Source organism: Arachis hypogaea, chromosome 10 (assembly GCF_003086295.3).
Source record: "Arachis hypogaea cultivar Tifrunner chromosome 10, arahy.Tifrunner.gnm2.J5K5, whole genome shotgun sequence".
Lineage (NCBI taxonomy): Eukaryota > Viridiplantae > Streptophyta > Magnoliopsida > Fabales > Fabaceae > Arachis > Arachis hypogaea.
Window position 1 is genome coordinate 4,585,690 of NC_092045.1, and position 23,650 is coordinate 4,609,339.

General features: G+C 37.2%; 4 protein-coding genes across 4 annotated transcripts; 1 reads left to right on the forward strand and 3 right to left on the reverse strand.

The window, feature by feature from the left end:
* Positions 1–205: 205 nt before the first annotated feature.
* LOC112714779 (transcription factor GTE7) lies at positions 206–3,378 on the forward strand. The gene is made up of 4 exons (XM_025766447.3): positions 206–2,296; positions 2,389–2,608; positions 2,694–2,867; positions 2,963–3,378. The coding sequence occupies exons 1-3, from the start codon at positions 983–985 to the stop codon at positions 2,750–2,752; spliced, it is 1,593 nt and encodes a 530-aa protein (XP_025622232.1). The 5' UTR covers positions 206–982; the 3' UTR covers positions 2,753–2,867; positions 2,963–3,378.
* A 145-nt stretch (positions 3,379–3,523) lies between these two features.
* On the reverse strand, positions 3,524–10,685 carry LOC112714777 (uncharacterized). Its single transcript, XM_025766445.3, has 8 exons — positions 9,131–10,685; positions 8,673–8,798; positions 8,390–8,587; positions 7,759–7,986; positions 6,542–7,666; positions 5,570–5,857; positions 4,913–5,357; positions 3,524–4,761 (listed from the first exon to the last, which is right to left on the reverse strand). The coding sequence occupies exons 1-8, from the start codon at positions 9,710–9,712 to the stop codon at positions 3,914–3,916; spliced, it is 3,840 nt and encodes a 1,279-aa protein (XP_025622230.1). The 5' UTR covers positions 9,713–10,685; the 3' UTR covers positions 3,524–3,913.
* Positions 10,686–10,877: 192 nt separating this feature from the next.
* LOC112714778 (heat shock 70 kDa protein, mitochondrial) lies at positions 10,878–14,423 on the reverse strand. The gene is made up of 6 exons (XM_025766446.3): positions 13,939–14,423; positions 13,576–13,640; positions 13,385–13,463; positions 12,733–13,299; positions 12,013–12,633; positions 10,878–11,834 (listed from the first exon to the last, which is right to left on the reverse strand). Exons 1-6 carry the CDS (start codon positions 14,011–14,013, stop codon positions 11,208–11,210), a joined length of 2,034 nt encoding a protein of 677 aa, XP_025622231.1. The 5' UTR covers positions 14,014–14,423; the 3' UTR covers positions 10,878–11,207.
* Positions 14,424–14,507: 84 nt separating this feature from the next.
* LOC112714780 (uncharacterized) lies at positions 14,508–19,476 on the reverse strand. Its single transcript, XM_025766448.3, has 5 exons — positions 18,807–19,476; positions 17,607–18,700; positions 16,207–16,286; positions 15,348–15,612; positions 14,508–15,258 (listed from the first exon to the last, which is right to left on the reverse strand). The coding sequence occupies exons 2-5, from the start codon at positions 18,400–18,402 to the stop codon at positions 14,990–14,992; spliced, it is 1,410 nt and encodes a 469-aa protein (XP_025622233.1). The 5' UTR covers positions 18,403–18,700; positions 18,807–19,476; the 3' UTR covers positions 14,508–14,989.
* Positions 19,477–23,650: the final 4,174 nt, after the last annotated feature.

Below are 23,650 nucleotides of genomic sequence, written 5' to 3' on the forward strand. Positions count from 1 at the left end.
AATCGTCGGACCGTCCAATTTGTGTTAAAAAATTAAAAAATTTGAGGTATAGAAATCGAACGGTCCGATTTGCGTACCCCAAATTTTTTTAATTTTTTAAATATAAATTAGACCGTCCGATTTGTATACTTTTCACAATTTTAAAAATACAAAAAATTACCATATTAAAGTGTATCACTCTTACTACTTTCATATCTAATTTTTTTAACCTATTTATATATATTATTAAATTTTTTAGATATATATTTTATATAAATGACATGTAATAATCCTAACACATAAGTAAAATTGGGAGTGAAAGAACCGGTTCCGTCCATATTGAACATGCATTTACGAAACTATCCTTACACAAACACGCGTTTCATTCGAAGCTACGCGCTGCGCGTAATTTCTCACCCGCATGCCGGAACCGCCAGTTTGGTTCCCGCCACGTCATCATCTGGGCCAGGCCCTCTCCAAACCCTAAATGCACGACACATTCACCTCAAATTCGCTTCAAACTCAAACCCCAATCAAGATACCACCACCTCAGTCATCATACGGCTATACAAAGGCCACGTGGAAAACCAGAAAAATCGCTACCGTTTGTGCCAGATCTCATGACCAATTTGCGGGCAACCCCAGAAAACGATTTATGTCCGTTAGATCAGGTATTAACAAAAAATCAACGGTAAATAAAGCTACCCGAAGCAACCACGGGCAGATCTCATCGCCTTTAAGAAGCGGCCATAGCACCCATTCGTTCCTCGCACAGATTAGGGTAAGCCAAATTCCAAACCCTGCCTCTACGCTTTTCCTCTCTCTTTTGATTCAAAATCTTCGTTTGCATCGGCGGCGCGTGACGATTTTCAACTGCGCGTGAGGGTCCCTTTGGCGCGTGATTTTATCTGACAGCTGACTCATGTTCTGTTCGACGCGCATTGGAGAATTCATGCCGGAGATACGCCGGAATCCAACCGGACGGCTGTGATCTTGCACCTTGATGGCTTCCGCCGTCCTAGCCAACCGAAACGAACCTAATTGGCCGCAACATAGAGGCGGTGCAGCTGGATTCATGGGAAAAGTACCATTTTCTAACCCTAACCCTAACTCAAAATTTGGGAACAAAAAGAACCAATCGGCGTCAGATGATGCTTCATCCATCAACCGCAGGTCCAACGACGGTAATCATTCTCAATATGTGACGTTCAACGTGGCGTCGTACACAAAAAAGGAGCTGAACGAGCTCAAGAATCGCCTGATCTTGGAGCTCGAGCAGATTCGAAAGCTTAAGAAACAAATCGAGAGCGGAGAATATCAGCCCAGGCAGAGCTTCAACGGCCCTCCTAAAAAATCATCGAGCAAGAAAATCTCCGGCAACAAGCGGCCATTTCCGGTGAATTCCATCACCAAAGATTTGAAACGGTCGAATTCGGAGATTGGAAACTTGATGAAGTCCTGCTCGCAGGTTCTACAGAAGATCATGAAGCACAAGGTTGGGTGGATCTTCAACACCCCCGTTGATGTCGTTGGAATGGGTCTTCACGATTATTATGATATAGTGAAGAAACCCATGGATCTGGGCACCGTGAAGTCCAATCTCGCGAAGAACGTGTATTCCTCGCCGGCGGATTTTGCCTCCGATGTGCGGTTGACGTTCAAAAACGCGCTGACATATAACCCCCCTGGTCACGATGTGCACAACATGGCTGACCTGCTTTTAACCAAGTTTGAAGAGCTGTATCGTCCCGTGCATGAGAAATTCGAGGATTCGATGAGGCAGCAGGATCATGATGTTGATGAGGAATTGCAGGCCAGTTCCTGGAATCATGCTGAGCCAGAAAGGATTGAGAGGGTTAAGAACAAGAAGGAGAATGTGATCCCTCCGGCAAGGTTTCAACCCGAGCCAGTGCAGGCCCCTGCGAGCTCTTCGAACCCTCCAATGGTGCAGTCGCCAGTGCGCACTCCTTCCCCTATGAGAGCCCCTCCGGTGAAGCCTTTGAAGCAGCCAAAGCCTAAGGCGAAGGACCCCAATAAGAGGGAGATGAGCCTTGAGGAGAAACACAAGTTGGGTATTGGGCTGCAGAGTTTGCCTCCTGAGAAAATGGAGCAGGTGGTACAGATCATAAGGAAGAGGAATGGGAACCTTAAGCAGGATGGGGATGAGATTGAGCTTGATATTGAGGCTGTTGACACTGAGACCCTTTGGGAACTTGATCGGTTGGTGACCAATTGGAAGAAGATGATGAGCAAAATTAAGCGGCAGGCACTACTTGGCAACTTGAACAACAATGCCGCACCCAACAAATCCAATGGGGTAAAGTTTTTTTCAATGTGTGCATCTTCCTCTGTTTAATGAGTTTGACCTTTTTTCCAGATACTAATTTGTGATTATGGACAAATGTACAGGAATTAGCTACTAGTGAGAAGGTTGAGGTGCCTCCTGCTGAAGTGAAGAAACCAAAGAAAATGGAAGCTGGGGATGAGGATGTTGACATTGGGGACGAGATGCCAATGAGTACCTTTCCCCCTGTGGAGATTGAAAAAGACAAAGAGGCAGCTGGAGGCCATGCCAGCAGTAGTTCAAGTAGTTCCAGTAGTTCAAGCAGTGATTCCTCATCATCGAGTGGTATTAACCCCGTTTGTAGCTGTTATCTGTTATAACTATCGGCTACGGAGTAAAAATAACGATATATTTTTATTACTATTTGCAGATTCAGATTCAGGTAGTTCCTCGGGGAGTGATTCTGAAGCAGACAATGGGCACTTGTAGCAGCCATACAGGGCTTTTGTTGCTAATGCTCCAACATGACCAATGTGGGTGAGCTGATGAAGGTGTTTGCTTGATTGGGCATGCCTTGAGCGTGCTGTTTTGAAAAATTGGCGAGGTATGTTCTGTTTAGTTTCGTGTCTGTATATATTCTTTCATTCCCAAGGCTAAAGCTTCTGTTGGTCTAAATCGGTGGTTGCCTTTCGGTTGCAGGTGCTGTGAACATTGCTTTGTTGGTGCAGTTTGGGAGTAGCGGTCTGATTGGGTGCTAAGTCCCTTTTCTCGATGATTTGTAGTGTGCAACAGTTGTAAAAATGATTCTAGGAAATTTTTAGGCCAAAAAAGGTAGTGAAATGCGGTGGAAATCCTGGCAATAATGCATTAGTTATTAGGAATAGGATGGTGGTCTTTTTTTTAGCTTACCTTGTACACATTACATCAGTAAATAGAATTATCCTCTTCCAAGGAGGTCTTTTCACGAATCTGTATTTAAACTGTTGGAAAGTATCACCAATTTTAACCAAGGAAAGGGGTGTGTAGTGAAAGGAAAGCGCAAATAGAGAATTATCTTTTCATCTTGTTGCTGTAATGATATAGACTGGGCATTTTATGGATGATATTTATTCAAAGCTGGCCTTAGTACTCGAGTATATTCCTGTAAAGTAACAGGTTCCTAAAGAAATTTCAAGGCACTACTGTGTATTTATACAAGAACCTGGAATGAAAAAGACGCCTAATAATAATGAAACCTTCCATTAATCGTTTAAAGTTAAATTTACCAAAGAAATGTGCTATTTGATTTAATCACCAAAAAAGTTCATCTTTCAAGTCTTTTTAAGAGTCAAGTTTCCAAAACAAGCATACAAATACACCAAAAACAAATAGGGATATAATAGTACTTCACCGTCAAAAAGGAATTATAAGAGTTACTTTTACCCAAAACTCCCTCAACAAAGTCTTGCCTTAACCTCCATGATTCCGCTTCCAATCGCTTGAACAAGTCCTTGAAGGAAGCATGGAGCTCCAATCCCATCGTACCCGGGCTTTAGTCAAAATAAAATTTCCAGGCTTCAAATCATTTCTATATTGTCCTGGTCTACAAGAACAATCGTGATGCATTATACTAACCAAAATAATCAGGCTGTAGCCATCAGTTCTATATTATTATTTTCCCAGCTGCTTCAAATTAATGAACTGCTCACCAAGTTGTGCCTCAAGAGCAGCTTGAACATCAGGCGCCAGAGCTTTAATAAAAGACTTGGTGAGGTTGAGTTTAGTCAAGATTTCAAAGGTCTTTATACAAAATTTCTGTACCTCTGACCTCCTTGCTTGCTTGCTTGGCATATTTGTCACCAAATCTTTCATTAAATTGCAGAGCTTATCCAAATTGCTCTTAAGAACCTTTTTGGCTGCATTCTGATTATCACTACTCAGCGTCACCAGTGACTTCAATATTTCCATTACCAAATCTAGTGCCTCCACTCGTCGGAAGTCTGACTTGGAACTTCCACATCTCTCCAAAATAAAGCCAAACACAGCATGCCCAATCCATGGTCGTCTTCGGAATATTTCTTTTAAAAACCCAGATTTGATTTGAGACTTTTTACTGTCAAAATACCCAGCCAAAACTTCCCGAAAAATATCAACCACCCTCTGGAGTTCGGACTCTGAGAAGTTTCTTGCATCAATAATCTTCAAAAGCCAAAAGGTTGATGTTTGGGCAAGGGAGGAAACCATTTTCTGTCGGTTCCATGAAGCTGATTTCTTTGATGGATTTGATGCAGACTTTTGTTTCTTCAATGGTTTTGACGCCAATTTCAAATTTCGTTCCAACAAAGGTTCAAGAGTTGATAGTTGAACCCCTTCACCCCTTGGATAATCCTTGGCTTTAAATATTTGCCTTTGTAATATACCCCAAATACGCTGTCCAAGCTGCTCACTAACTTCTGCTGTATGTGGGTTAACAAAAGCTCGAGCCAAATTTGAGTACACCATAAGAACCTGAGGCTTACCTGTAGATTAAAGAATAGCATAATCATTTCAAAGATGAAGTGGGAAAAGATAATAACAAAAACTCATCATCAAATACAAAATGCCTAATTATGTAGTACACTGAGCATAGAAGACAAAATGGCCAGAGTAATAGATTTTAGGTATACTTGCCTGGATTTTCATGAAGGAAAATTTCCAACAATGAAAGGATACGAAGTTTGAACAACACAAGCTGGGAATGGGCAGTTTCACCTCCAGCCTGATTTTTCTTCTCCTTGAAAATCTGGGCCAGATACGTATCAATCCTGAACATTGCATCATCATCCATTCCGCTATCAGAGTCATCAGAAGCTTCAGGATGGCCCTGATCATTTTCCTCAGCCTCAACAACAGAATCCGAGTCATCAGTCTGCTCATCAGTCTCACCTGTTTCACCTGTCTCAGCTTGATCAATATCTTCCTCTTCGATATTGATAAAGTCATCGTCGTCATCGCCATCGCTATCTTCTGCGCTTGTTGCATCAGGATGTCTAGCAGGTTTTAAGTTTTTCTTGATGACCCGCAACATCCGCATCAGTCCATCATCAGTAATATCATCACAGAAGTATTTGAATACCTACAAGGAGATGAGTATTAAACAGATAAAAACAAATAAAATGTTATTGTTAAACCGTCCAACATCTTTCCAGGTATTGTTTTATGTATCTCCTTAACATAAAGGCAAGATACAACATGAGCATGCTCTGAGGTAACTGGGGGTACTATTATACAGTTAACACAGAATCCTGAAGCAGTTGAAGATAAATATCATATTTTGTTTATTCTAACCTGCTCAATAGAAGATCGCATAGGAGCTGATGACTGTGGAAGCAGTGAAAGTAATGTATCCACAAGAACATCCATCAACTCAGGTGCATCATCAGCCTCCAAATCATCATCTCCAGATGAGTCAGGAAGATCACAAGCAGAAAATGCTTTCTTACAGCAGATGATGAGTTCAGATGCAGCTTCTGAGTACTCCCCTGGTTGAAGAAGCACTTGCAGAAGCAATTGGATAAGCAAGTACCTCAGTGCATGCAATCTATTAGCTTCAGGACTAAGCCCATGGCTCCTTTCCTACATATCATTAACAAAAAAAGATTAAGAGAATGCTCAAATATTAATTAAAATATATTTTATTAAAACAAATTGTTAACAGCTCAACTACAACGTTAATTTAGGGTACAAATGCAGGTACTGGTAGGTACTAAATATAATCTCAGAACATGTAAACCACAAGAAAATAATGATGTGAAATGGCTAAAACTGTCACAAGATAATAGCTCTAATTATGGGTAGTTAGACAGTCAACAAACAACAGTCAAGATTCAAGACAACCTCTATTACAAATCCTTATATATTTTATACTCTGATAACTTAGATATGCAAATGAGAACATGAGCTATCACACATCCAAGAAATACCATCAACTCTTTGTTTTGTAACACCATTACTGTTGGAGTCAAGACAATGTCTATGGCCTACCATACGAAACATTAAGTTATGAAGTACAAAATACTCAGATGGTGTACAAACAGATATATATGGAAATAGAAGAGTCGCATCCAAATATAAGGTTTGTAGGTGACTCTTAAACATCACAAGGCAACCTTCTATCTGGTGGAATCTATTGGTTATACTTAAAAACACTGTTGATTTAATTCATTAATTCATCGGATAATCTGTAGTGAAAATCAGTGGAAAGGACCAGTTGAAGTTCAAGTCTGTGTATTATTAATAACAGGTCACAAATATAATTACCTCTCTGGATAATTTTGCTTCAATTGCTTGTAATTTTTTTACTGCTTTATCATCCTCATCATCTAAGGTACGAAATAGGGAAACTGAAGGAATATTGCATAGGGTGCTGAAGAACTTCATGAAGTACAGGCCAAGATCATTTGGCTCAAGGCTACTAGCCGAAGCTCGTGACCCCTCTCCCTTCTGAGCATTTGCCAATAATAACTGGAGCTGTTCAACACACATCTTGCAAAGAGCATTCGATGTGGGTGATTTTGGCCACCTGAATTTTTCCTGCAACTCAAAAGAAGTAACCTCAGATCCAAGAGACGCAGTGAACAGACCTTGAACAGCCAGAAATTTCATGATTTCTTTCTGTACTCGGAATTTCTCCTCTTGACCCAGCTTCAAGTGTTTCAAAATGCTGGGAAGAGATTCAATAATCCAACTCTTTAAAAAATCAGAATTGCCATTGGACCTTGGGGAATCCTTATCATCAACGGAACCTATTTCGGAATTTTCATCTGTAGTTTGACTCTGGTCTGAAGGTTCTTCCGAGGCACTGCCTTCATCTACAAACAGGTTCATCAAGCTCTGAATAAAAAGCAGGCAACCTGCTTCTGTTTTGAAGTGTGACATGAAATCTTTTACAGCTTTTGTTCGTGTGAGATTATCAAATTTTCCATTGCTGTGTTTCTGTAGAGCAACTATAACAGCAACTCTTCTGACATCATCATCTCCAACCCAATCAGACAATTGTTTGAGAAAATGCTGAGCAACTTTATACAGCCAAGTGTTTTTCGTTGATAGTATATCCATAAGGCACTGAACAACTTTGCTTGATAGAATGATTGGAACCAAAGATGCAGACAGCTTTTGGAGTAGAAGAAACAGAACATCAAAAGCTAAATGCTTACGGTCATGAGATGACAAGAGAAGGGATCCTTCAATAATTATTTCGCAGAAAGACTGAAGATTCTTTGCAGTTTCTTCATCATAGGAGCTTGATTTTCGACTCTTTTTATGCTTCTTTAACGAATTTGAAGCTGCTGCTGCATCTTCTTCTTGCATAATAGTATTAGGCAAAAGAATATTTACTAAAACAGGCCAAACACCATGAACACGGGGCTGACAAAAGGTTGACTCCTGCATTAAGAAAATGCATAAAAGATTACCTTCTATTACTTTCAACAGGTTTAATGAATTAGTATTTTATATATGACTGAAAAAACAGCTACCTTCAAGCAATTGCTCAGGGAGGAAAGCTGATCAGTGGAAAAGAGCAGGCTAGAGCTGAATGGATTTGGCAGCAGTTTGACAAATGCAGAGTTGTCAATGGAAATCTTTTCTCGTAGTTTTAGTGCAAGAAGCAAAGCATCAGGATTTCCTACTTCCATAGCAGCATCAAACCATTCCTTCACCCCCGGAGCTTCAACAACATGATTCAACAACGCTTCAACAGGCAACTACAATGAATAAATAAATAAGTTTATATGTCAAACATAGATATGAAACAATATGAAATGCTGCTCAAAATCACCAGAGAAGATACTAGCAAATGGCCCAGATGATAGGTAAGAGTTTCTTGGTTTTTCAGCACAGGACAGGAGAAGAAATGTTTGCAAATCTTCAAATAACAGAAGAAGAAATGAATAGCATGAGAAACAGCATAATATAATGGAAAAGAAAGGCATGCAACTGCACTTTAGAGGAAAGAGAAAAGGATCTCTTTAACTTGTACAGAAAAAAGAGGGATGACGACTACACTTTGAAAACCAACGAAAATGCAACCTAAGCACAACTGGAAACAAGCATAATATTCACAATAGGTACTTCAGGGGTAAACTTCTCTTATGATAATATACAAACCTTTTCAGTTAAGTTTAAAATTATTGAAACAGCAGGCTCTTGCAAGTACCGCTTTTTATTCGCCAGAGAGATTATTACACTGACAAATTCTCTAATGCATGATGTGTTTTTTTCTATAGTCCATTCCTGTGTAAGTCTTCCCGATCTAGCCAGTGCACCATAGGCAAATAAGCGACCCAAGAGACAATCCTTTGCCTCCTGCAATATCCCAAGAACTACACAGATATAGTACTAGCAAGTGAGAAATAAACAAAACAAAATAATAATAATTGGCATCTCCTACCTGACCCTTCATTGACGAAGTTACTTCCAATAAATCAACTACAAGTTTAAGGAATGATTCAACCCGAATCTTGCGGACAGCACCAACTAAAAGAGTTAAACCTAAAGCAAAACCTTGTCGTGCACACTGCAAAAGCAACAAAATATGTTATGTCAGCAACATTTCATCATACAAATTAAGCACAACACCAATGAATGGAGTATACCGAGTAAAAGTTTCCAATAAGAACATGCATGAACAACATCCATCAAACAATGAAGCACAGTCTAAGCAGAGAGGAAAAGAAAATTATGAACCAGAGAGGAACTTTTCAGGTGAAGTTACAATAACAATGACTAGTTCCAAATTCCGATTCACAAGCATCCTTACACTAATCTTCATATTGAATTTCAAAAGCAAAGAGTAAGCAAATCTACATTACAACGAAAAGAAACGCAGAAAAAAGAAGAGGCACAAACCTCTCTAGAGGAAGAAACACCACGAATAAGCCTGCGAACAGCGTATCTAACAGAAGGTGCACAATCATCCAATCCATCATCCTTTTCAGCTTCAAGCTTGAACCCTCCGTCGCCAACCTCCTTCTCATCAAGCGCATCGTAAGCACTCTGAACCGCCTTCAGTTCGGTCACCAGCTGTTTTGCGGCCGCTTCCCTCGCAGGCTCCGCCGCAACCGCGAGATCCTTGAACACGCCAATGTGAAACTCCGGGAGCTGAGAACCTCCGCCGCTGCTGGTTCCGGGCGAGTCCACTGGCTGAGCCTGTGCTGCGGAGGTCGATGGCTCCGGAAGCTTCGGCTCGGTGTCAGCGGCGGTGCGGCGCCTCTCCTTGTCGAGAGCTTTGCGCTTCTTCTTCCTCTCCATTGGCTTGACGGAGCCATCAGATGCTGCTGCCACGTGTTCTTGTGGCTCATCACTGTGGTTATTGCCTTTGTCTTTCTTGGTTTTCTTCTTTGGGGATTTCGGAGAATCGTTGGTTTCAGCTGCGGGTACTTCGACGGCAGGTTCGTCGTCGATGGGAGAGTTCCTTTTCTTAGCGGCCATGTCTGAGAGAAGTGGCGCAGAGGTTTTAGGGTTTAAACCTTAAAAACACACACACTAACTCTTAGTAAGATGGTTCTGGTTTTGGTGATGCTCTAGCGAAACGTAAACGACCTTATTAAGTGTCGTTTTGGGGTTTCCTTTTTTCATTTATAATTATAATTTCCTTGTAAATATTTTCTTCTTTATTTTAATTTTGCTTTTTTGTTCAAAAATAGAATGTTATAGAAAATAGAAAATTTTCAAATATTCTTAGTATATCGATATTTTAATAATTTTAATTATTATATATTTTTTATAATTGAAATCAATCGTTAAAATTATTAAAACATTGATATTTTTGAAATAACTAAAATTTTTTTGGACGTTGCGACTATCTTATAAATTAATTTATAATTTCTTAATACTTTTATAAAAAATATTATGTATATACAGAAAATTAATAATTAAATTAATTATTATATTTTTATATATAAATATATATTATTTAACTTATTTTTAATATATATTTTATATGAATGATTTATTTGATATCTTATTTTTTCATGTATTTTATAAAATGCCTTCATATTTTGCATATCTAAGTTACACGTACAGGTTACAATGGTAAATAATTGGAGTTAGTTCAACAATTTATGTTCTATTTCTGTATTTTCACCTTTTAAAAAACGTCGTACTTTTCATGTTCTATTTATAATCTGAAATAAACTCCTCGTAGATAAATCGCACAAACCAAGTGAAGAGATTAGAGATATTACCTTCTTATTATTCACCTTTAATCTTCTAGTCGGTCACCTCTTTTGGTTCCCACATCAGTATCCTATACCAACCCTACTGTCAACCACGTTTTCACAAGATTCACCTGCTACCAATGTGATGTAATCCCTAAAATGATACACCCATGCTGTGCATATGATATCTGTTAACAGCCATAGTATGTGTGCCAAACACGTTTGTGTATTACTAACTCTGACTAGCTTGGTTGCATTGCTAACTTGATTTTGCTTATGGATGTATATTCCCTTTTATTTTCTTGTTACCATGTTTTTTATGTACATCTTCGAAACATCAACACTTTCTTCTATCTTCCTTTAAACTTTAAAGTAAACCAAACATAATTAGACTAATCAAATTAACTTGTTCCCCAAATGAGCGTAAAACCTGAATATTCAGAAATCCTTGTGCTATAGCATCCAATTCCAATCAATTCTCAATTGAAAGCAAGAATGCGAAATACAAGACGACCCAGTGGGAGAATATATCACTACTGACTAGCAAAAATTTCAGCATCAGTTATTCAAACAGCAATGTTCAGTACTCCAAAAGTACTGCAAATTGACAAGCTTTATGCCGTAAGAAAAACACCTCCAACATTAGTTACAAAATTATGTAAAATATTATATGCTCTTCTACTAAATTTAAAAACATGTTTCACTTTTATACTTGCTACCTAGAGATGAATGAGAGGAAATATCTGGTTACAGACACCTAAGATGTTTCACTTCTTCACCTCCTCATATTCTGCCTCGGGAGCCTGGTCACCACCTTGAGACCCCCCAGTTGAGGAACCACCACTTGAGCCACCACCTGACATGTGCTGCCCAATCTTGGAGACAGCCTTGTTTGCAGCATCAAGCTTTGCCTTAATTTCCTCAGCGTTATCCCCAGACATGGCCGTTCTCAAATCTGAAATAGCATCCTCGATTTCTTTGGCCACTTCGCTGGGAATCTTGTCCCTGTATTCACCCAAGCTCTTCTCAATGCTGTAGATGGTAGTATCTGCACTGTTTCTGATGTCAATAAGGGCCTTCCTTTCTTGGTCTCTCTGTGCATGCAACTCTGCTTCTTTGACCATCTTCTCAATCTCATCTTCTGAGAGCCCACCAGATGATCGGATTGTGATTTGTTGTTCTTTACCGGTTGCCTTGTCTTTGGCAGAGACAGTAACAATTCCGTTGGCATCAATGTCAAAGGTAACTTCAATCTGAGGCAAACCCCTGGGAGCAGGAGGAATGCCGACAAGCTCAAATTCTCCAAGCATTTTGTTGTCTGCAGCCATTTCCCTCTCACCTTGCAGCACCTTGATACCCACCTGTGTTTGGTTGTCAGCTGCTGTTGAAAACACCTGAAACAATGGTATGACAAGTCAGTAAAAGACTCAATTACATAGCAAGCCGTCATAAAACTAAACCAAATGAATGACATGCTTCGTGGTTCAATTAAACACATGATAGTATGATTGTATAAATTCACAACCTAAGAAACCAGTTTCTAAAGATATCTTCACCAAATTCAAGTATTACCTGACTCTTCTTGGTAGGAATAGTAGTGTTGCGGTTGATCAACCTAGTAAAAATACCACCCAAAGTCTCAATACCAAGAGAAAGTGGGGTAACATCAAGTAGCAATAGCTCTTTAACATCTCCACGTAGGATACCACCCTGGATTGCTGCTCCCATGGCAACTGCCTCATCAGGATTTACTCCTTTGCTAGGAGACTTTCCAAAGATAGCTGAAACCACTTCCTGGACTTTAGGCACACGGGTCATCCCTCCCACAAGAAGGACCTCATCAACATCCTTGATAGATATATTAGCATCCTTCAAGCAGCTCTTACATGGTGCCTTGGTCCTTTCAATCAAGTGATTCACCAAAGCCTCAAACTTGGATCTGGTCAATGTGATGTTCAGATGCTTTGCACCAGATGCATCGGCAGTGATGAAAGGAAGGTTTATTTCGGTTTGAGATGTTGACGACAGTTCTATCTTAGCCTTCTCTGCTGCTTCACGAAGCCTCTGCAAAGCAAGCCTGTCTTTTGAAAGGTCAATACTGTCGGTCCTCTTGAATTCGCTTACAAGGAAGTCCAGTAAGGCATTGTCAAAGTCCTCTCCTCCCAAGAATGTGTCACCATTTGTTGCTTTCACCTGGATATAATCATATAAACTCGTTATAAGTTTCCATATCATTTATTTATTTGTGGCAGGCTAGGGAAAGCAAGCAAGAGTTGCAATAAACTAACTTACCTCAAAGACACCATTAGAGATTTCCAAGATGGAGACATCAAATGTTCCACCTCCAAGATCAAAAACCGCAATAAGGCCCTCTTTGTTGTTCATCCCATATGAAAGTGCTGCAGCTGTTGGCTCATTGATAATTCTCTGCACATCAAGACCTGCAATTCTACCAGCATCTTTTGTTGCCTGCCTCTGAGCATCATTGAAGTAAGCTGGTACAGTAATTACAGCCTTGGAAATTGACTTCCCTAGATAAGCTTCTGCTGTCTCCTTCATCTTGGTGAGAACAAAGGCACCAATTTGGCTAGGAGAATATTGCTGGCCATTAGCTTCAACCCACGCATCTCCATTTGGAGCCTTAACAATCTTGTAAGGAACCATTTTCATCTCCTTCTGTGTTTGGGGATCGTCAAAGCGCCGACCAATCAACCGCTTGGTACCAAAAACGGTGTTTGTTGGGTTTGTTACTGCCTGACGTTTTGCCGGTGTACCAACAAGCAGCTCCCCTTTCTGGTTGAAAGCAACCACAGATGGTGTTGTTCGAGAACCTTCAGAGTTTTCAATAACTTTAGGATTCTGTAAAAGATACAATAATAGTAAGCACAAACACAACATATTAATGGAAACGCAATGACAAATTAAGAGCGCAAGAATGCCTTGCCTTTCCTTCCATAACAGCAACACAGGAATTTGTAGTACCCAAATCAATACCGATAACATCATTTCCAGCAGGCCGAGAACTGTAACAAAAAATAAGTTACAATGAGCAAAGACGATCAAAGATTTTAATATATATAAACGTGTAGCACCTCTATATGGTTAACTAATGAAACAAGAACTATAAAATGGTACCTGAATGGTCGACACAAACTTGACCACTTGTGAGCTACATAAGCTGGTTTAGTGCTACCCGACAACTGCATAAACATTTCAATGTAAGAAAAAGGGAAAATATTCCTCCATAATCATAATCAACACACATCAGCAGAATAATTCAATTAATCAATCACAATTCTATCATCAACACCACCAAAAGCATCGACAAGCGGTAACAAATACAAAAATCATAGAGCAGAAACCAGAAAAGAGCTATCAATAAGCTGAAGGAATAGTAGTAACAAGAAATGAAGCAAATCTGAGTAATCGAGCTGATTTCGAAGCAACCGACACAATCAACAAGAATGAAAAAAGTGAGCGAAGAAGTTGGAAGGTTACCGAACGAAAGGCTGAGACGGAAGCAGAGGCGACATCACGGCGGCGAAGAGAGCGAAGCACCGCGGCTGCTGCCATGGCCAAAACCGGATGAATTGACGAAGAAATGGAATAAGGAGAGGGGAGTGATTGAGAGGTTTTTGTAAGTGTTTTCGAGGGTTTAGGGTTTTGAACTTCAAAGAGCTTTTATCGATGGTGGAGGATTATTCTAGTTCCGGTTAGAAAAGAGTCAGAGGATTAGAAGGTTCCAGATAGAGAACAATGTTTACCAAAACGGTGTCGTATGGTATCAGCAAACAAAGACATGTGGCTCCTAGTGGTACCACGATGAATGGCTTTACTGCTTGCTTGGTCTATAAGTCGCAGTAGTGTTTCAAGATCTTGGCCTTGCTGTGCTTATTTTAAACCAAGTTAGAGCACTTGCTTTTTTATTTTCAAGAAAATATTTTCAACATTTTTTATATACAATTGAAGAGAAGAATACAAGTAATTTTTCTTAATTTCTCAAAAACAATTATTATTCATAGGGGGCTTAACTACATTATATACATGAAGTAAAATTTGGAGAGCCATTTGTATCACCAATGGACAAATAATAATATATGAAATTAAAATGCCTAGTCCTTGTTCTGTTATAGTGTATCAAATTAATCAACAACAGAGAAACCCTGTACATGTTAAAAGTGTCCCCATGATTTCAGAAAATAAAATTGATGTGCCACATTTCCTTTCCCCGTTAAAAGAAGGTAGGGAAGAAACAAAGAACAGAAACAAAACAAAACAATACAATGAAAGAATAAAGGTTGTCTAGATCAGATTCTCTCCATTTTGCTTTATCTTCACACAGATTCCATAATCCATATGGGCTTCATGTGATTGTTTTTCTGAACTATTCTGCTAGCTTATTATGCTTCTTTTGTGAGAGTACTGAAAACCAGTTGGTAAAATTGCCTGTGCAGAAGTGGGAGATTATTGAAAACATAACTTGGGAGGTTGATTCATATTTCATTTCATAGTTCATAGCATGACATAGACACATTCAATGATTCAAGCATTAGATCCGAAGGTAGCCCCCTCTTTCTTGATCTCCTATTCGTAACGGTCTCTTGAGGAACGACTTCCTGTTAAGCGACCAGCTTCTTCCAGGACCTTTCCTTTTCTGCCATACAGCAGCTACGCGAGTGTAAAGAGTCGGAAAAACAAAGCAGAGAAGCACAAGAAATAGCATCGCCACGCAGAGTAGCAGGACGTTTCGGAAACCATCTTGTAGCTCCGGCGAATTCTGCCCTGTCCATGGAACTCCACCAACATTCATGCCAAACACTGGAATCCAAAAAGTCCAATGCCATAAAATGTTGCCTATGCATGTGGATAACAAAAGTTCGAGAAGATTTAAGAATTAGATTGCAAACCTCCTGTTATGATGGATAAGGGGAGGAATATTATCGAAAGGAACGAAAGATAGTACAGTTTCCTGTTTATTTGCTCCGACTGCCAGCTGTCAAGACTAGCCTGTACTGCTGTTACACGATTTGCTATAAAACCTACATTCTCCTTCAGCCTCCTTAACCTTCCAATTAGTTCTTCAAGGGAGTTGATGTCTTCATTGGCAAACCACCGTTTCGACGAGCATTTTTCTTTAACTCGGAGATATACTTGCTCTCCATGCGAAATTACCTGAATGGATTTTTCAAGAGAAAATAAAAAATCATATGATTAGAATTTACATATTAACAGTAATGTCATCTCAGCATAGTAACATTCGTAGTTCTAATCATTTACATATTCAGGCTGATATTCTCTTCTTTCCTCATTCATTTAACAACAATGATAAAATACTATCCAGTATTATAGCCTTATTAAAATTACTTGAATGCAATTTTGACTTGGCTGTAAGAGACATGACAAAAGGAAACATAACAATCACTTGATTCAAAATACAACACACAAGAGAAATGATGTTTACACAACCTTTTTGTGTAAATCTCTTTTGTACAGCTTACTTTTTTGGTATAGAAAACAAACTATTAATCTTTTCTCACTTTTTTATCAATCATTTTTAATACCATAACTAGAAAGTGTACAAAAGAGGTGTACACACTCGTGGAGAGGAATACAATGATGAGACTAACAACCCTTACGCACAATGACAAAACTACGATGTTAAATCAATTATGATATATATTGATTTGGATTATAAGGTTCATATTTATTAATGCAATAATCATGATGAATGCATAAAAAATTAAAAAACCACTGACATAGTATTACCTGTAGGAGACGCTGTAAATTAATATGCAGCTTGGGGAATCTTCTGTCATCTAGCATTTGTTTTTTCAGAGCATAACCACCTACAATCAAGCAGAACACTTGTTTCTTAATTCAATGCCATAAACAATTGCAAACATGGCAAAATAAAGGAAGCAGTACAACACAACTTTGCACAGAAGGATACTACGAATTTCAGTTTATACACAACCATTCAGAAGAGATATAAGTCCACCGCACCAAACAATTTTTTATATACGCTTTTGCTAGAATACAATAATGTGAATACATCAAAATGTCACATAAACATTGTTTACTATTTTATAAGTCGACTATATCCAGGAATTCTCTCCTGCTAATGTTTGGCAATTTGTCAGGGGAACAATTGTGTAAGTTTACAAAGTGAAAACCATCCAAATGGACGCTTCTGCTCAGTAAAATATTATGTTCCAAAAGACCTTCTTAAGGTCTTTGTCACTGATTGGATAACAGTGGTAAAACAGTATAAAAGCACAAATGAACTACAGCAAGCTTCTGTTGTTTCTAACATTTCAACATTATAACACAAACCTTCCCTTACGCGATGTGAATCAATGATCTATGTAACTTAGAAACAAGGAGGCCTGTAATTTTCAAACATCAAAGATGATCTACGTGATTTCTAAAAGTATTTAGCATAAAGCACATGCATGGGCTTTACTTTCACAAATTATAGCCTCTGAATAACACAACATACTGAAAAGAGGAGCATGGTAAGATAACTACAAATAGGATTTGCTCCATCCATCTATATTGCCTGATATTTTACAGAAAATCCTGAAGGATATAGGCAATAAACTTTTAGGTCTTTTCCCTATGAATAGCTTGGTCTTAATAGCTAATATTAATTTGGTCATGCAGATTAATAATCTCTTTGAAATAAATGCAAGAAGAAACAAGCCACCAATTAAAAGACAAGTAAAGCACCACGTAACATCTTGATCGGACCAGGATTAACTATTAAGATGTCAAAATAAGTAATTTCGTTAACAAAATTTGAATCAACAACTTAACAGAGACAACTTAATTTTGTGTTATATCTGTTACAATGTCTGGAAAGTCAGACAAAGATTAAGGTTTATATCCAATTACCTTTAATTAATCACCACAAAAGTCAAACGCCATCTTTGGATAATGTCATATTGTCAACACTTATACACCAGAGAAACCAAAAAACTGCATATATCTCATCTCACTATTCCTTTTAAGTTTATTAAAACTAAGGATTATTTGCAGCATGAAAGAATTGCATAAACTTACAAGATGGGATGTGAACAAAAGTTAAGACTCAGTGTATTCTATAAGGATATAAGCCATTTAATTAGCAGTGGTACAAGTAAACAAAATTATGGTTATGATATTACCTTTATCAAGATCAAGCTCCACAGAGTCCAAGTCCATCTCAATCTTTGTCACAAGATCTTGAATCTGATCTATATGTGTGTCAATTATGTGAACCACAAGATTTGAGACAGATCTAGGAACAGGATTGTCAGCTTCCTCGGAGTGATTCATTGTCAATAAGAACTCAAGAACATGTTCCATAATCACAATTCCACTTCCTTCCTGCTGTTGACCTCTAAACTGAGAGGAGCTTTCTACGGTAGGAATCTCAGAAAGTAGTGATTCACCCATGCGTGAGAAACCTAACCTGGGAACACGTCCCAAGGACACAGTAATTACCGACTTTTTTGTAATTCTAGCAGAAAGTCTAAATGTGAAGTCACTAGAGGGAGGACCAGGTGAATTAACTCGAAACACAAGTGCCCCATCAACATGTGCACAAAATGGTCCATTGCTAACAAGTGAGAGAATGTCTTGGAGTTTCAAAGGCGGGCAAAGAACACTGATGAGATCTTGCGCAGATTGTGAAGGCCTTTGATTTCCTTTTGGGATTTCTACATGGTACCAAGAAAACTCGTTCGCCCGGCCATCTGCTACATCTGTTTCCACCTGCTCCGTCTGATAAAGTTCTGCAAGATCCCAGTCCTTATTGTAAAAATTTCCCATTCCATCAAAGATATAAGCTCTCTTCTTCACCAATCCTACGGGGTGAGAAGGGCGGATTCGGCACTCCCTGAGAGGCACTTGATCAGAACTTTCCCCATGCATCTCCTCAACTCTCCCATTCACCATAGCTCTATGCTGAGCTAGTTCCATAACCTTCTATATATACCAAAATAGGCGCTCTCTCTTTTTCCCCTCTAAACCAATAGAACAGAACAAATACTATACAACCTGATCCAGCAGCAACCCAATTTTCTTATCTCACAAATTTGACATGCAAAATTTCTCACCCTTAATCTATATTCTATCTTAAACCATTGATGTGTTATTATTTGCAGTCTCAAATCCAAAGTCAACAAAATCCAGTGAGACTCAATAATAAATTGATCAAAACGAACCACAATGTTTCCCAAAAACAGAACCCCAGCATGTGCCAAATGAACCCAAAACCCTGAAATCAAAGTTGCGTTGTTCGTTCATACTTGAGAATTTCAATCAGCTAAACAACAAATTGTAATAGAAAAAGGGGAAAAATGTAGAATAAGAAAATGCATTACCTCGTTGAATAGCCGAACAGGTGAAAATGAATGAATGAAATGAAACGCTGAATTGGGCTAAAGAGAACGCATGAAAGGTTCAAACTCCAAAAGGGAATTATTATAAAAATAAAAAATAAAAATTTAGAATTAAGATTATACAACTATGAAACAGAACAAAAGCTTTAGTATAATAACCAACAAGAAGGAATCTCAAGTATGCTGAGTATGACAGATCGTTGGATTCTGAGCTTCTTCGAAACTTCCCTTCTTGAATTCGTAACTTAAATCCAATTCGAGTCACTACCCCACCACGAAACGCAAACAACGGAATTTTAAAGCTGTTATATTATATTATTATATTATTGATTATTCAGGAAAACTAGCAAAAATTAAGAAGATTTGGACAGAGAGATAATGGAAGCTAACTAATCATTTAAATTTGAACAATATATATTTGAAGTCAACCATGTTTAAAAGGTATTTAATCTAAATATCTAATCTTGTTTCAGCATATATATATAATTGCTAGCAATAAACTACAGCCAGAAAACAAGTATTACAATTTACAATAGACCAACAACATTATATTGTAGAAATTATGTTTCCCAAAACGTACATATTTTTAAAGGAATGATAAAATTAAAAGTATAAATAAAAACGATATGAGGGACAATTTTTTTTTATTGACACATGTATACCTCTTTTGTCGTCAACTTATATTATTTGACGGATAGATAAGTATAACCAAAAAACTTAATCTTTTGAACAAATTTAAATTAATTTTAAGATAAAAATTCACGTGTAATTATTTTAGTTCTACCCAATTTTAAGTCATTAAAAATTATATTGTCTTTTTTTGTGTATTTTTCATTCATTTTATCGGTTCTCTATCTTATAACACAACATTTATTTTATAAGGGTAATAATAGTTTTCTTTTTATTTTTTGGGTTTACAAGAAAATTATTGTGTTCGAAAAATATGAGTTTAATTTTGATGTAATTATAGAGTAAAATATTTTGTACAGTCATGTAATTACCTTTTTTTTATGACTATTCACGCAGTAAATATAAAAGATAGTTATTTTTACTAATATGACATTATGTAATTAGATACATATATAAAATTATTTTATACTGACAGTGTATTAAAATTAAATTCGAAAAATATTAGGTGACTACATTATTTTTGTAACTAAATGTAATTAAGTTCTTGAAAAAAGGATAAATAGGTCCCTAACCTTTTTTTTCGCAGATATTTTCGTCCCTATAGATTAGAAAATACATTCATGTCTTTGACCCCTCCAAAACGTGGACAAATTTATCTCTCTGTTAAAGTCACTCTGTTGGTTCCGACAAAAAATTCTAATATGGTAAACGTGGCACTGACCTGGTCATTACGGGATAACACGTGGCCGGTAGCTTTTGAAAAAAGGACATATTAGTCCTCCGACACCAAAACGACGCCATTTCACCATGGACCCTACAGACCCACTTTAATCCCCTTATGCATTACCCATAAATCCCCTTCTCTCTTGTGTCTCCCATGACTCCCACCGACCATGGAGTATGCTGGTTGCTGCGATTTCCATTGTCAAAGGCACCGTTGATTGCCCCATGTGCACCCTCCACAACCACCGTATCTCACTACTCTATTCTAGTCTCATCGTCGCGCTTCCAGGGGAAGACTGTCGCCGTCAGTAGTGGTGATTTGGCCACAATCAAAGAAACACGACAGAACCAACCTCTGCAAGGATCGCCGTCAAAACTCAGCGCTGCCTCCACATGACTGTTCGGTGCTCCTCGCGTCATGACAGCGCCGCCGCGAAGCACACCCGTGGAACCACTCGCGACGCCGTCCTCGTCGCTATGGATCCAGTCGCCTCCATCATGCACGGTGTCCTCTCCTTCCTCCTTTGCGACGGTGCCGACCTCGGCGCCATTGCCTCGATGTTGAACTGCAATCACCCGGCTAATGGCCGCCTTTGTAAACGAGTACGATGGCTTTGGCGGTGGGAGATTCAACCCCTCTGCTACCGCTCCTCCGCCCTGGACGGCAACTTCCGCCTCGGCCAAAGTCGTTTCCTCCAAATACACCGAATGTAGATCCAGGTATTCTTTGAAATTTGCATATGCAATTTCTAGTAAATTACTGATTCTATTTGAGAGCGTAGCAATTTCTTACATGTTCTTCATATTTGGACTTGTTGAATTGTGAATTGAGCCTGTGAAATTAAATTTGTGCTCTATTGTAGGTGAATATGTCGCTGAATTACTTGTTGAATCTGAATTTGCATAGACTCTTGCCTCTCGTTTTTCTTGGAATTTCACTGATGTTGCTGCGATTTGTTATTCTGTTGATTTTTTGTTTGTGTATTTTGGATGCATTGCTGATGATCCTAGAATTGTTGTTGCTGCATTTCCTAATTCTATATCTTCGTAAATCGAATATGAATTTGCTGCTTCTAGATTTGGTGAAGTATTGTTGATTGGTTGAAAATCTAAATTTGATTTGGCTTGAATCTGGAATATTGGTTGAAAATGTAGAAGGGGTTTAAAGTGTGTTTGGAGGGGTGGGGTGAAACGGCGTCATTTAGTGCGTGGGGACTAATATATCTTCTAAAGTTACAGGTCACGTGTCATCCCGTAACGGCTAGGTCAACTCCACGTTTGCCACATTAGAGTTTTCTGTCGGGTCCAACAGAGTAACTTCAACGGAGAGATAAATTTATGCACATTTTTAAGGGATCAAGGATATAAATATATTTTCTAATTTTTGAAGACGAAAATATCCCCAGAAGAAAATGTCAGAGATCTATTTGTTCTTTTTTCTAAGTTCTTTTATGTCTATCTTCTTTTTTTTAACTAAAAATTTTAATTATTAATTTTAAAATTATTAAACCAACTTAATTAAACGCATTATTTTTAAGCAAGGAACCGGGTGAGAAAGTAGAGTCGTTTTATTTTTTATTTTTTTGGTTGGTCGGTCAATAAAATATTTACTTAAATGAACTAGTAAGTAACGAAAACTCATTCGACCCAAATTGAATTTTAGAGTTATTCTTAATTAATTAATAACATAATATGTTTACATTCGTGTTGAGGCCCAAACCTTACAGTAACCCAGAAACGAGTATCCTTCACTAAGATCCTTATATGAATTGGGCTATAGCCTTGTACTTTGACCAAAATCTTAGAATATTTGGCCCAAATAAAATGGAATGAAAAATGACAAAAAAAAACCCAGAAAAACTAACGGCACTAATTTTATTCTGATCACGGTATCGGCCTCACAAGGAAGAGTGAAAGACTGAAAATAATAAAATATGAAGGCACTTAATTTATTTCTAACTTCATTAATTTTTGCACGAGTTTCTCATTTTCGTATATATGAATTCCCATCATACCAGTATACATTATCATTACTTTTTTCATGAGCACCGAGTTTTAATCAAGTGGAATCTCTAACTCTAAGGATGAATCGGATCCCTACTCCCTATGAAATAGACTTCAACAAATAATATTTAGTGCCAATGTAGGATTAGGTTCCTTAATTTCTTAATTAGAAATTTTGGATTTCAATTTTGAGAAAAGAAATAATCTTAATAACAAATTGTCTACTCCACTAATGGAAATTCTTTTTTTTTTATTAAAAAATATTATAAAAGTGTATCTATTCTATTTATCTATCTACTTAATATATTAAAATTGAATTTTTTTTTCAACTATATTTCTATAACATATATAAAAATGTATATTTCTATCATATAAAAATTAAATTTCTGCACTTAATGATCGACATGGCATTTTTTAGCGTGTTACTTAATTTATTTTTTATAATTCATTGAATACAATTTATTACAGTAAATGAATTATATCAACTAATTTATTTGATTAAATATTTAAATATCACACGATTTATTATAATTTATATCAATTAAATAATTGTAATTTATTATATCAATTATTTTAATTCATTAATTTATAAGGTACATAATAACATAGATGATTTGTTACTTATACTGATTAAATACAATAAATATAGATTAATTTAGTTAAAAAAAAATCATTTTCTCCTATGTTTTTTCTATTTATTTTTTAATTCATTAAATCCAATCAATTATAATAAATTAATTATATCAACTAATTAATTCAATCAACTATTTTTTTATTTATTTTTTTGAATTCAATAAATCAAATAAAATTAATTATACTAATTATTTATATCAATTAGTTGATTTAATTAATTCTTAAAAATTATTTTATTTAATTTTTTGTTTATTTAAATACATGAATTATAACTAATTAATGATTTAATTTTATTAGGATAAATATATCAAATTCTATTCTTAATATAAAAATATAAAATTGTATTCCTTCTATTTTTATTTTACCACTATAAAAGACCATATATGCTAGAAGAAAATATTATTCATTTACCAATTACTCTTTCATTGGATTGCTTTTACAACAATTCTTTTTCTTCCTATGAGGCATCGGAACAAGAAGGCAACTATCGTGTACACAAACTACCATACACTCTTCAACTCTCGTACTCATCATTCAGAGCAATATATGATATATTATCCATGAAGCATTTATAGACCATTGTATTATCATGTATGCATAAATAAAAAAATTCTGTAATTAAGCTTAAGTCATTTATCTGTTTGTGTGGTATATTGTAGTGTGAAATTACTTTCAATTTGTGTTGTGCAATGATATTATGGTTTAATTTAAACTGTTATTTTAGAATTGTGTTATAATTAGGGGTGGCAAAACGGACCGAACCCGCCGGGTCGAACCGCCAAAACCGCCAAAAAAGACGGGTCGGGACCAGATTTTGAACCTACCAAAATTTAAAA

Coding starts and splice junctions, on each gene's coding strand:
- LOC112714780 (XM_025766448.3), bottom strand. CDS start 18,402: ATGGAACTAGCTCAGCATAGAGCTATGGTGAATGGGAGAGTTGAGGAG. Junction 16,287..17,606: donor GGAGCTTGATCTTGATAAAG/GTAATATCATAA, acceptor GCTTGATTGTAG/GTGGTTATGCTCTGAAAAAA. Junction 15,259..15,347: donor CTTATCCATCATAACAGGAG/GTTTGCAATCTA, acceptor TTTGGATTCCAG/TGTTTGGCATGAATGTTGGT.
- LOC112714778 (XM_025766446.3), bottom strand. CDS start 14,013: ATGGCAGCAGCCGCGGTGCTTCGCTCTCTTCGCCGCCGTGATGTCGCC. Junction 12,634..12,732: donor TCTCTAATGGTGTCTTTGAG/GTAAGTTAGTTT, acceptor GATTATATCCAG/GTGAAAGCAACAAATGGTGA. Junction 11,835..12,012: donor TTCCTACCAAGAAGAGTCAG/GTAATACTTGAA, acceptor CCATTGTTTCAG/GTGTTTTCAACAGCAGCTGA.
- LOC112714777 (XM_025766445.3), bottom strand. CDS start 9,712: ATGGCCGCTAAGAAAAGGAACTCTCCCATCGACGACGAACCTGCCGTC. Junction 5,858..6,541: donor AAGCAAAATTATCCAGAGAG/GTAATTATATTT, acceptor AATGATATGTAG/GAAAGGAGCCATGGGCTTAG. Junction 5,358..5,569: donor TGCGATCTTCTATTGAGCAG/GTTAGAATAAAC, acceptor ATCTCCTTGTAG/GTATTCAAATACTTCTGTGA.
- LOC112714779 (XM_025766447.3), top strand. CDS start 983: ATGGCTTCCGCCGTCCTAGCCAACCGAAACGAACCTAATTGGCCGCAA. Junction 2,297..2,388: donor CACCCAACAAATCCAATGGG/GTAAAGTTTTTT, acceptor ACAAATGTACAG/GAATTAGCTACTAGTGAGAA. Junction 2,609..2,693: donor TGATTCCTCATCATCGAGTG/GTATTAACCCCG, acceptor TACTATTTGCAG/ATTCAGATTCAGGTAGTTCC.